At 33.2% G+C, this 13,096-nt stretch overlaps 1 protein-coding gene across 1 annotated transcript; it reads left to right on the top strand.

Moving 5' to 3' along the window:
• The first annotated feature begins 9,247 nt into the window (after positions 1 to 9,247).
• Positions 9,248 to 12,836, top strand: LOC141279192 (G protein-activated inward rectifier potassium channel 1-like). The gene has a single exon (XM_073807706.1). The coding sequence runs from the start codon at positions 9,248 to 9,250 to the stop codon at positions 9,830 to 9,832; it is 585 nt and encodes a 194-aa protein (XP_073663807.1). The 3' UTR covers positions 9,833 to 12,836.
• The last annotated feature ends 260 nt before the right edge of the window (positions 12,837 to 13,096 follow it).

Genomic DNA, 13,096 nt, shown 5'->3' with positions numbered 1-13,096 from the left:
ATTGGGGTCCATGAATCTTTTTGAATTATGGTTTTCTCCAGATATATGCCTAGGAGTGGGATTGCTGGGTCATATGATAGCTCTATTTTTAGTTTTTTAAGGAACCTCCATACTGTTCTCCATAGTGGCTGTACCAATTTACATTCCCAACAACGGTGCAAGAGTGTTCCCTTTTCTCCACACCCTCTCCAGCATTTATTGTTTGTAGATTTTGTGATGATGACCATTCTGACCTGTGTGAGGTGATCTCTCATTGTTTTGAAACTTTTAATATTTTGACTTTGAAATACCTGTTTATGTCATGGCAGAAAAATTAATTCTTTCAGAAGACTTGTACATACATGTTCAACCCAATCATTTTCCTTTAAAATACATGTGCTAAAATGTCATATATTTTGTGATTATTACTGTGATATGGCATTTTTCATACCTAAAATAAAAGCCACTCAGTAATAGTTCCCATAAAATTATAGGGACTTTATTTTTCATTTAGTCTTTGTAAATAACGTAACAGCAAAATTACAAGCAAAATTCTCTGACTTTTTACTGAAAAGCATAGAACCAGAACAACTGCTGAATTGCAAATATTTATTCAGGCTCTGTTCTAAGCCTGCAAGCAGACAAAATGTATTTGAATTTCTGCCAAAGAAGATGTTAAAAAAATAGATATAGTTTGTGATTGAAAAAGATATAGCAACCTATATAAAAAGTCAGTCTCATGAATTAAGGGGAAAATAAGTTTTCAATTGTCAGGTAAAAATGGATTTGCTCCATTTTCTAAGGTGATCAGTTATAGTTGCATAAGGGATAGTTTCCTCAAAACTTTAGATTTAACTAGAGGTCAGGTATTCAAGTGTATCAAAATATTCAAGTAATTTAATTATCGTATGGTTTAACGGTTAAATGCAGATAAATCTAACTTCTAGTAAATATATCTGGTTGTACATCTGTCAGTGTATAATTTCAAAAAAATGTAAGGAGAAAACAGTGGTTTCAGTGGATAACAGACTGGTTATCACTGAGTGTGATTTATTATTAGCAAGCGTGTCTTGCTTCTTTGTGCAAGAATCACTCATATTCTATACAGTGATTATATATATTTTAATATTCTTCCCTCCCTACTTTACTAATTAAAATAAGAAGCTCTTAGTATAGATGTTTCAAAGTCAATTTTTGAGTTCATGTGTTGAATTAATTAATAGATCATCACCTTAAAAGCAAAGAAAAAATCAAGATTGACATATATCTATTTCATTAATAATTATATCCCTTCTTTTTTTGTTGGTGACAATCTCTACTGGTGGTGAATAAATTACTAATGGGTATGGGAGCTCTGATTCATTCAAAAAGTTGACTTTTCCTGCACTGCCATTTTAACCTTCCCATTTTTCCTCTTCCTCCATTCCTTCTACTGTCTCTCCCCAAGAAAGCATTGAGCATCTAATACCTGGCACCATGTTGGATACTAGCGATGCCAAGGTGGATAAGAGTTCTCCTAAGAAGCTTATTCTAATGTGATATTTGTCTGTAACCGTAATGAATGAACAAACAGGAACTGTATCCTAAATTCAAGTACAACTGGTTGTGCCCTTACACAACCAGATGTGTGCACAAGTCTTTCCCCACCCCAGAATGTGTTTTTCTCACATGGTAGATATGGACTATGTGGTAAACTACTACTCATTTTTCAGAACTAGGTTTAAACATGGAGGTCGAGAGGTTGATCCTTCAGTCCATTGCCATAGTACCTGGTAATTCAGCACCTAGAAGAGTGCCTGGCAGAAAGGAGATGTTTAACATGTTAATAAATTTTAAGTATTATCACTGATTGAAGTCAATTATGTATGTCATTTACAACACCTAGTGGTCAGGGAATATTGATGTGTGTGCCTGTGCATACGTGCATGACAATAAGACACATTTAAAAGACAATAAATTAAAATAGAAAAATCGGGAAAGACTTCATAGAATTAATGACACTTTGATCTGAGCTTTGAATATGAGGAATTATGTCAACAGGTAGAGAGATGGAAGAGGACATTTTAAGCAGTTGAAATAGCATAAACCAAGTAATATATATGGAAAACAGTACTTACTAATAGGAAAGTCATCCATTTAAGAAAATTGGAGCAGAATAGAATAGAGGTTAAAAAAACTGGCTCTGGATTTACCATCCTTTGTCATGTGACATTGGAGAAGCTACTTCCCCCTCCTGATACCTCAGTATCGTTGTCTGTCATATGAAAAAAGAATAGTACACACTTCATAGAATGGTGGGGAGAATTATACGATAATACATATAGAAAACACTTAGGATCTGGCATATATATTTTGCTGTGTTGTAGTTATTGTTGTTAAGGTTTTTAAAGAGCTAAAACTATAGTGGTAACTTAGAGCTAGATTTTGAAGGAACTAGGAAGACATGCTAGTAACTGTGGGGTTTGTTTTTTATTTCTTGACTAAATTTTATTTATTTAGTTTAAATATCACATATTCAAAAGTTACTAAGCCCCACCGCCTCATATCATCACATTAGGGTTTAGGGTGAAAATTCAACTTATGAATTTTAAGGGAACACAAACAATTGAGTCCCATACATTATAGAAAGTGGTTCTGAGTGACATTTTAAAGCAAAGTTTTAAGAATATCTTTTTTTTTTTTTTTTGCGGTACGTGGACCTCTCACTGTTGTGGCCTCTCCCATTGCGGAGCACAGGCTCCGGACGCGCAGGCTCGGTGGCCATGGCTTACGGGCCCAGCCGCTCTGCGGCATGTGGGATCCTCCCAGACCGGGGCACGAACCAGTGTCTCCCACGTCAGCAGGCGGACTCTCAACCACTGCGCCAGCAGGGAAGCCCAAGAATATCTTTTAAAATGGATTAATCTAAGCATTTAATTGCTGTAATTTGTGTGCAATATTTTTTTAAAGTTGACAGGTGGTATTGCTTCAGATAATATATCAAAAGTTTTCCTTCTCAATGACTAGGGATAATGTTCACCAAAATGATTAAATTCCAGCGTTATCTGAAAGATGTTCTGTTTTCTTTTAAGCTAGAAATTTATTACATTTTCCCTTTGAAAAATATCTTTTATGATGTCAGTCTCATAATGTAGGATATTTCCCAACAGTAATTAGGTTACATTATACCTATACCATTAAGATGCTTTGGAAGCTAAAAATCATATCTTAACAGGAGAAAACAATAGCATGAATGGATTTTGGTAGCTTTGTTTTGTTTCTGTCATTGTCAATGCAAGAAAGTATGTTTTAATAGGTACCATGAAGGAAGAGAGGAAAAGATAAGCAAGAGTGGAACACTTCTACAGTTAGGGTAAGGGAGTTATAATCATTTGAAAGTGTGCTGGGTAAATTCTGCAATGCTTCTGTGTGAAGTGAGAGTGGAGAGCTGAAGATAGTGCCTTGTCAACAAAGTAGAGAAGTTAATTGCATTTTGAGGGAAATAGTTGCTACTGTAAAGTTAGTCACACTTGTGCAGGGCAGGCCAGGTTGACAGTACTAGAATTGACTCAGTTCATTACGTGTGTAATATAGGCCTTTCCTCATACTCCAGATAAATATAGACAACATGGTCTATATCAAGTTAATAGAAACTAACAAGATGAGAATTATTTCATTTGCCTTGAGTTGATTCTAAGAAAGAAAGTGATCACTAAAGAATTGAAATATATCTAAAATGACCTTTTAACTAGCTGGAACCCCAATAATAATAATAATTGATAATATCTACCACTTATTGAACCTTTATTATTTTAGATATATGGTAGACCCATTAAGTAGGTATTATTTATAATCATGATAGCCTTATAAATATGTTATTATCCCTTATTACTATTGATATTTTTTAGTAAACAAAGTTCAGATCATTGAAATAATATGCCTAAGGTCTTACTAATAATGTATGGTTAAAAGAGCAACAATCTCATTTATATTCAAAACCCATGTTCTTTTGCTTAATATTACCTTGATTCTCTTAAATATATTTTCAGCAGTATGATAATGAATTCCCTGTCATATTGTCCATCTGCCATTGACCCTTAGCACCTGCACTTATAGTCCTTTCTGGAAATCTAACATTTTGTTCTGTTGGTCATGGTTAAAAGTCTATTTTCTTTTCTTTTGTTCTTCTGGGAACTTAGAAACCTAAAGTAGTACATTTGAAACATTTATTGCTAAATTTCTTATTGACACTTTATTTTCTTTTTTTATTTTATTTTATTTTTTTAAACTATTTTCTAACAAATATAATTGGCTTTTTCTTCTTGTTTTTATTTTTAGTTTTTTAGATTTCTTTGACCTAGCTTAGGGAATAATAGCAAACTGATGTCTGAGAACACATTGTAAGACCAAATGCTTGTAAATAATAGAGGATAATATTGGGTTGAATGTATGCCAGAAACTTCTACTCCTCACTAAAAGTCTGTCTGAGCAAAATATGTTGAACTTTGAAAGTGAAGAGATTCCATTTCTTTGAAAACTGCAGTTTCTGGTAGCCATTTATGTATTCTTAGTTAGCTTTTCAGCCAATATCCCAGAAGAGCCTGGTGCCATGACCTTCGTATTATTGAACAGCAGTGTACATGGGGTCTTTGTATTTTGTAAACAAGATAAAAAGGTCCCAAACATCATGTGCTTCCTCAAAAAGTTTATAGTTTAAATTTGGGTTCAGCTCAGTGCAACACAATAGAGAGCATGCAGAGAATGCCAAGTGAGCCTTACAGTTATTACATCTAGGGGGATGGGTGAAATTTTGGAAGTGCTTTAGGGAAGTCACAGCTACAGATCTTATTCAATAATCCTCAGAGCAGTGCATAGGGTGGACTAGGAAATTACTTTGTGATATAGCCCATGCCTATTATTATTATTACGACACGGCTCGTTTGAAGGAGATTTGCTTTTATTTTCCTTTTTGTTTAGTGCACACATGATAAAGTGCAGCTACAGCCACCATGTTATTGGAGAACTTCCCACCCCCCCACACGCCCTCAGCAACTTCCATACTGAGTAAGCTTTAGATAAAGCCTCTGCTGTGCAGAAGTTATCGATTGCTTGGTATTTTCTGTGTCGCAGCATCCAGACATTCCCCTTGGCCTGTAGTTATACTGCATTTAACCATCTTGTGCTCATCTCACGTAGGTGACATATGCACCATCTCTGTTCAGAAGAAACAATAGAAAACAACTGAGTTAGAGGTATTCTGAAAGTTTAATTAAGGACTTGTCAAAATAACAATTCAGTTTGCCATTTTCACTCAAAAAGCTTTCATACTTCTTATTTGAATTAATGTTCAATTAAGTTAGGGAGATGAACTTAACGATGTAAAGGCAGAATCAGGAAAGAGAAAAGTCAAAAATAAAGAGATTAGACTACATTGCCTCTATCATTTTAAATTGAAACACTACTTTGGAATAAATTAAACAACAACATATAGTTTCTTTGTCCATGAATCAAGGCACAGGATAAGTCATTTTTTCACAAAATGTTTTTCATCTAAGGATTCAAAAGTCCCAGCTATTTCCAGTTAAAGCAGCATCTGTTGCTTTGCCAGTTCCCACAGAGATGAGCTCGTGTTGATTTTCATCACATTTGTTCAAGCCTGGAATCTGGTTAAAACATGCAAACAGTCACATTGCCAGTTAGGAGGTGCAATCATATAGTATCTTTTTACCTGCATTTATTTTGATTCAAATGGCATTTGTAATTATGAATCTAAGCATGGATTATTTTAAATAATTTGGCTTACAGTAAGTAGTATCATAAGATAAAGCGTTCTAGAAGGAAGAATACTGTAATATATTCATGTTCTTAGAAAACAATTATATTTACTTTAAATCTTCTCAATTGAAATCTGTATTCTATATTTTCAGCACCATTTTGGGTGTTACTTTTTTGGGATAACTTGTAAAAAGAAGTAGTTTCTCAATTACATCTTATTTTAGTAGATTGTCTAAACTGCAGATTGACCATCATAGAGATCTTCCTGTTATCCAATTAATAATGTTTCCATATCATTATCCATATGTTGATTGCACATTAACATTCTGAGGTGAAATCAGATTTTAAAACGATGATGTTGTTGAATTGGAAATGTCTGATAGTTGTGTACCTACTTTTAATGAAAGTGTAAAAGGAACAGTAGAAGAACAAACAAAGGTTAAAGTGCTGGCAAATGTTCTTCATTACCAAAGTATTATAGCGGACTGTAGTCACTCACCTTGCCGAGGCCTTTTTAATACACCCCAAGTTTCCATACTTAGTCTTCGCAGCTATTGTAGATAATTAGGTGGAAAATGTTGAGAAACCCTAAAAAGTGAGAAGATGAGTAATGTATCTTCTTCTGTAGTTTTGAAATATTTTGAATGTTTAGTTGACCATTTCAAAAGAAAATTGCTATGTGATACCTAGCAATTTTTAAGTTTAATATCCTATATTACTAATATGGGACAAATTACTAATATGTCAAAATTCTCCGCTTATATGAATGCATTATCACTAATTTCCAGGGAAAACAGGAAATGCAAATGATCACCCACAGAATGATAAAAAGAAAAGCAGTTATGATGGAGCATTGCCTGATACCAAACACTGTTTTGTACACTTCACTTATCTCAAAGTCTCAACAGCTTTGTAAGAGGATATTGTTATCCTTACTATGTAGAAGAGTAAACTGAGGCTCAGAGAGCTTTAAGTGATTTTTACAAGCTGTTTAGTAGTGTAATAGGAAGCCTAATTTATATATTTTTCAATTATATAAAAATGTTGCCTCACCAGTATTAGTTTGCTATGAAAGGAAGTAAAGTCAATTTCATATAGTAGAATAAAATCCCTACCTTCCTTTTCAGTCAGAATTATCCACTGGCATTTTAGTAATAATGCTTACAGGTATTTTTACATGAACAAACATTTGAAATACCTGTTTCCATTGTGGATGTTATAGTACCTTAATTATCAATATCCTGTTTCCTCAAAGTAAAAATTTTACAAGATTTTATTTCCCCCATTTTTTTCCCTTCATTTAAGGTTCTCTAGTTCTTCTCTATGACTTCTGATAACTACATATGAAACAGCTCAGGGTAGGCATTGGGGATCAGCAACACAGTACATTATAATGATAAATAATGGGGACAGAATTTTTATTTTTAATTTCATAGTCCTTTCTTAATGTAAAGAAAAAAGTCGCTAAATATGGGCTAAGAATGTGATAGGAATCAAATTTTGTTTCAATACGTAATCTACTGTTGTTAGAAATAATTGAACAAAGTTCATAATCTTAATTTACTTCAGCTCTTAATATATACATGCATTTGTAGTGATCCTTTTTCATAAATTTATATAAATTAATACCCTGACCTGGCAAGTATACATAAAGAATTCATGAGTGATTGCTCTTGGAGAGAAATTAAAGGGTACTTATTCAATTAAACAATAAAGGGTACTTACTCATTTTATTGTTTCATATACTAATGGATAAAAACATCAATATTTGTTCTTTATCCCAGGTAGTTTGCTTAATATTTAAACATCTCAAAATAAAACCAAGTAAATAATTGGGAAATATACTTTTTATCTTCTCTAAATAAGTGATGTTCTATAATTTTTTCTCATGAAATATTGTCAGAAACTAGAAATCTGTTTGAAAATACAGAATGATACTGTGTGCATGTCTATAAAATGTACAAATCACTTTTTAGTCTAATTTTGTTATCTTCACATATAAATATTTCTGGGTGCTACTCCTGATATGATAATGGTTATGAAGACTAGTATTGGGTCGCTGTCAGATTTCCACCATGACAGTGAGATTGATAAGTTGTTTAGAATCAGGTTCCCAGCTAAAATACTAGAGACATCATGGCAAAGTAAAAACAACAACAAAAACAGAAGTTAGAATAATACCAACTTTTCTCTACAACTTCCTAGATCTGTGTGCCAGGAAGGGCAAGAGATTTAAACTCTCTGAGCATTATACTCTTTGTCTTTAAAATAGACATAAAAATATTTTCTTATCAAGATGATATTGATGATTAGAAATAATATGGAGAGAGAGCACCTAACATAGTGCCTGAGATGGGCATTTATTTTCTACATAAATTTCTTTAAAAGCTGTCTGGAAAAAGACAATATATATATCAGAACAACTGATTCCCTGGTAATATAGAACTGATAATAATTATAAGGTAAGATTTTGGAATGATTCAGTGAAGGATTTAATTTATCTTCAGTGTGGTTTTTGAATTATGCAGTTTATTTCTAATTCTAAGTATTGCATGTGTGATTGCTAGTCAGAGGAAAAAATACACAATATCTCTTTATCCAAACTATACCAGGCTTAAACACAGTAGAAATTATTTATAAAGTGACAAAGGGAGAATAGAAATGAAAGAAGAAAGACTGTCATTACTTGTTTAAATTATACTTAACTATTGGAAAGATGCATTTTTTAAATTCATCTATTATTTTACACTTTAATAACCTTTAATAGATGTCTGATAGTAAAGGTAGAGGACAGTAATGACTTTTGCAACTTATAGAAAATTGTACCTTTTGACTAATATAAAACTGAAATGTAATATATGGCTTTAATTTATTCATATATTTCCAGTCTTCACAAAGGAATATTCAGAGGCTGACTGATTTAAGCGTAACTTAGTCTTAACATATGATTAATGAGAACAGAATTGAGTTGATCAGAGTAGCATAAGGTAAATGATATCCAAGCAACATAATATATAAATGGCAGCATTTCACATCTTATATCCAGCATCCAGTTTCAGAAATTTGTATAGCAGGAATAGAACTTGCAACATCACAGTGGCCCAGATTACTGATTTTAGCATTGGATTTCTGAAACTTGAACAAAAGTTCATTCTGGCCCTAAAGGTCCAGAAGAAGGGAATCTCTACAATGACTTTACATTATACAACATAGAAATATTTTCAACTTTTATTCATTTAACAAATACTTGGGATGGTTATCTTTGCTTTCATTTATAAAAGCCAACTATTTTGGCTCGTTTTACATTTCTGTACGTGTAATTTTATTTCATGATCACAGCAGTACTGTAAGACAGGTGTTGCTTTTTATATTTTACTCTACAGAAGAGGAAAGTGATACGCAGTTAAGTATCCTTCTTAAGTTAACAAGCAAAATGAATTCCTTAGTTCAAAATGCCTTAACATGTGCTTCTACTATGCGTAATTTATCAAGGACTTCCTTTTTGCTTTCAGGGATGACTTGTCAAGCTCGAACATCATACACTGAAGATGAAGTTCTTTGGGGCCACCGTTTTTTCCCTGTAATTTCCTTAGAAGAAGGATTCTTTAAAGTTGATTACTCCCAGTTCCATGCAACATTTGAAGTCCCCACGCCACCTTACAGTGTGAAAGAACAGGAGGAAATGCTTCTTATGTCGTCCCCTTTAATAGCACCAGCCATAACTAACAGCAAAGAAAGACATAATTCTGTGGAATGCTTAGATGGACTAGATGACATTAGTACCAAACTTCCATCTAAGCTGCAGAAAATTACTGGAAGAGAAGACTTTCCCAAAAAACTCTTGAGAATGAGTTCTACAACTTCTGAAAAAGCCTACAGCTTGGGTGATTTGCCCATGAAACTTCAACGAATAAGTTCAGTACCTGGCAACTCAGAAGAAAAACTGGTATCTAAAACCACCAAAATGTTGTCTGATCCCATGAGCCAGTCAGTGGCTGATTTGCCACCAAAGCTTCAAAAGATGGCCGGAGGAGCAGCCAGGATGGAAGGGAATCTTCCGGCAAAACTAAGAAAAATGAACTCTGATAGATTCACATAACCAAACACCCCTTCAGGCATTATTTACTGTTTGATTTGGTAATAGTCCAATATTTGGCTGATGAGGTAATCCTCTTTAAGGAATCTGAAAGGTACATTTTTTCCCCCAGTCATATATACATATTTGAGAACCTTCCTTTTCAAGTATTGCTAATGTGCAAAAGATAAAGTTGTAAAGGGAGGACATCAGAAGGAAGTTCTTATTAACGGGCATGTATTATCACATCAAGCATGCAATAATGTGCAAATTTTACATTTAGTTTTATGGCATGATTTATATATGGTATATTTATATTGTATATTATGGAAAATGTATATATATATATTTAAAGGGGTAGTACCCTGCACAACATTTCTAACATACGTATTAAGCCAAACATGAATTGATAGCTTTCAGGGTGATAAAACTATATATATATATGTGTGTGTGTGTGTACACATAGTTTTATATATACACACACATATATGTACATATATACACATACACACACACGTACATACATATATCTGATAAAATTGTGATGTTTTGTTCAAAGTTGTAGTTCTTGTGCATGTTTACTTTATTAGGCTAGGAAGGCTTCTGGCATTAATTATTAATACCAAATATTTTAGCCTTAAATTATTTGTCATTTTAAAATCTGATTTAATGTTTTCTGCTGTTTAAGGTCCTGGAAGGTTTTCAGTTGTTCTTTATACAAGGGAGTCACACAAGTCTGTGCTACTTATGGCCCTGCAAAAATATAACCATTATATGTTTAACTTGTAAATTTTGAAGCATACTAATACGCTGACAATTTCTTATGATTTTTAAAAGTTGCTAGTACTGGGAAAAAATAAATATTGCCATTTTGAGAGTTGGTCCTTTCCTGGACTGATTAAAGTCTGGAAATCTCTTTTACGTACGATCTAATACAAATATGAGCTCTGAACAAATGTTGAATCACTGTAATAGTCAGTAGCGAAGTTATATTGAATATATTGGAATCTGTGTGAAATTACATAATTAATGGTCCCTGTTTCAAACTGAGTCAATTGGTAACATTTTCACTCTTTTTCTCAAACTTTTGTCATTTTAAAAATCAGTAATTTATCTTTGAGGAGATAAAACAATACAATGAAACAGATGATAGGTATTTATGTGTAAAATCTGTATGTCTCATTGAGTCTCTTTTTATGCCATTCTCCTGTTTGTGGCACTTGTTATAGTAGGACAGACTCTTTTCCTCACCTGGGGAACCTATTTCATCCCTTGCCTGTCACTCAATTCCGAAGGAATGTTTTGTATATACCTGAGAGAATTTAAAATCAGATAACTTGAAGATATTTTACCCATGTGAGTTTTTTGTTTTGTTTTGTTTCGGTAAACACTCAATTTATTGGTGTCTTGGATCTCTGGCCCACCAAAATAATTTTAGCAGTACTATTTTTTGAACCCAAAGGTTTGATATTTATGACTCATTAGTAGGAATCAAAACTGTTCCTCAGAAGAACACATGAAAAATAAAGATTTGAAATGCAGAGATTTTAATGAAAATTTACAAGTGCTTCTTGTCAGAATATCATGGATTTTCCTATAAAGCTTTTTGGGGTATTGCAATCTAAGTCTGTCCAGAATTAATCTACTTCTCCTTATAAATTGTAAATCCTTAATAGCTGGTTTGGGCTCCCACCATTTCCCATTGTTTTTAGCAATCCTGTGATGATTTTCGTATTGGAAAATTATTACATCAACAATTCTATCATTGACTACAATAATACCTTCTGGCTACCTCTGTATCAACCAAATTCTGCAGGTGCAAACATATACCAGGGAATTGTTACTGGCAAAATGATCAACCTTGAGCATCCAACCACTGTGAATAGAGCTGGTTGCCCTAACCCTTACCCCCAAACTTTCTTATTTACTGGATATAGGAAATGAAATAGTAGCAGAGAGAGAAGGGGACCCAGGGGTCACAGTATATTTATTATCAGTGGAAGAGACTGCACAGATCATTTAGTCCAACCACTTAAAACTAAACAGAGCCATAATTTAATTTAGAGAGTCATTTTAATTTGTTTTTGGCACCAAGAGGATTATGAGACCAAAAATAAACTCTCCAAATATATTCATTCATTCATTCAACAAAATTTTTGCATGTCTTTAATGTTCTAGGCATTTTTAGCTCCTGTAGATTTGGATATGACTAAGTCAGAGGAGGTCACTGCCCATTCAAACACTGCATATCAGTAGGAGTGGGGGGAGGGGAGACAAAAAACAAATGACACAATTTCAGAGTCAAAATATCAGTTAAGGGAAGGAAAACGGTAACGTGATGGAAAATGACTGGGTGAAATAAGAATTGATTATTTTAGAAGAGGTGACTGGCTTAGGGAGGGGGTGATCTTTGAACAAAGACCTGAATGATGAGAAAGAACCACTGTTGTCAAATTTTTCTTAGTGAATGCTGTTCCTTTAACTTTCCCACATATGTATGGGAAAGGTATGATTTCTGCATGTAATTGCAGTTTAACCCCTATTGCTAAGTTGATCATAGGTCCCGGTTTACCCAGGAGAGTTCCAGTTTATACCTGTTGTACCTGTGTAATTATTACTAATACTCCCTTTCACTCTTATAATGTCCTGGTTTGGATGATATATGGTGACTCTACGTTTTTGTTGAAACTAAATTATGAAGTCTGATATATTTGGATAAAAATAAAGAATTGCTTTTTCTTCTCATTTTGCTGATTTTTTTGACACTGGTCATTCCAAGCAAAGTCATCTCAGTTTCATATATTTTAACCTGTAGGACTTCTCATCAAAGTGATTTCCTGTAACATTTGTTCAATCTGTACATGACATGTTTTCCTAGCAGTGAAAAGTTATGCATTTTATTGACTGAATAAAAAATAAACCTCTGGTGTTTCCATTTCAGGAATTTGTAAGAGCTCACATCAAAGGGAGTAAAAGTCAACTTAAGTCAAGATAATTTTCAGCCCACCAGTGTGGTGACTGAAAAAAAAAAAAAAAGCAAAATCTAATGTGTTCATTGAACTGAATAATTCAACTTAACTAGAAACTAGTCCCTTTTAATGGGATTTTCATGGTATAGCTCCTGTCATGGTAAAATATTTCATTCTGTTTATCAAAATGATGTAAATTAAAAAAACACAATTATTTTGATAATGCCTATTTTCAATTTAAATATCCTCATAAATATGTGAATATGCTTTTGTAAATATATATTAAACTAAAAATAAGGATATTTTATTATTGATTATT

Source organism: Tursiops truncatus, chromosome 7 (assembly GCF_011762595.2).
Source record: "Tursiops truncatus isolate mTurTru1 chromosome 7, mTurTru1.mat.Y, whole genome shotgun sequence".
Lineage (NCBI taxonomy): Eukaryota > Metazoa > Chordata > Mammalia > Artiodactyla > Delphinidae > Tursiops > Tursiops truncatus.
Note: the sequence above shows the minus strand (reverse complement) of the source record. Positions and strands in the feature narration are given on the sequence as shown.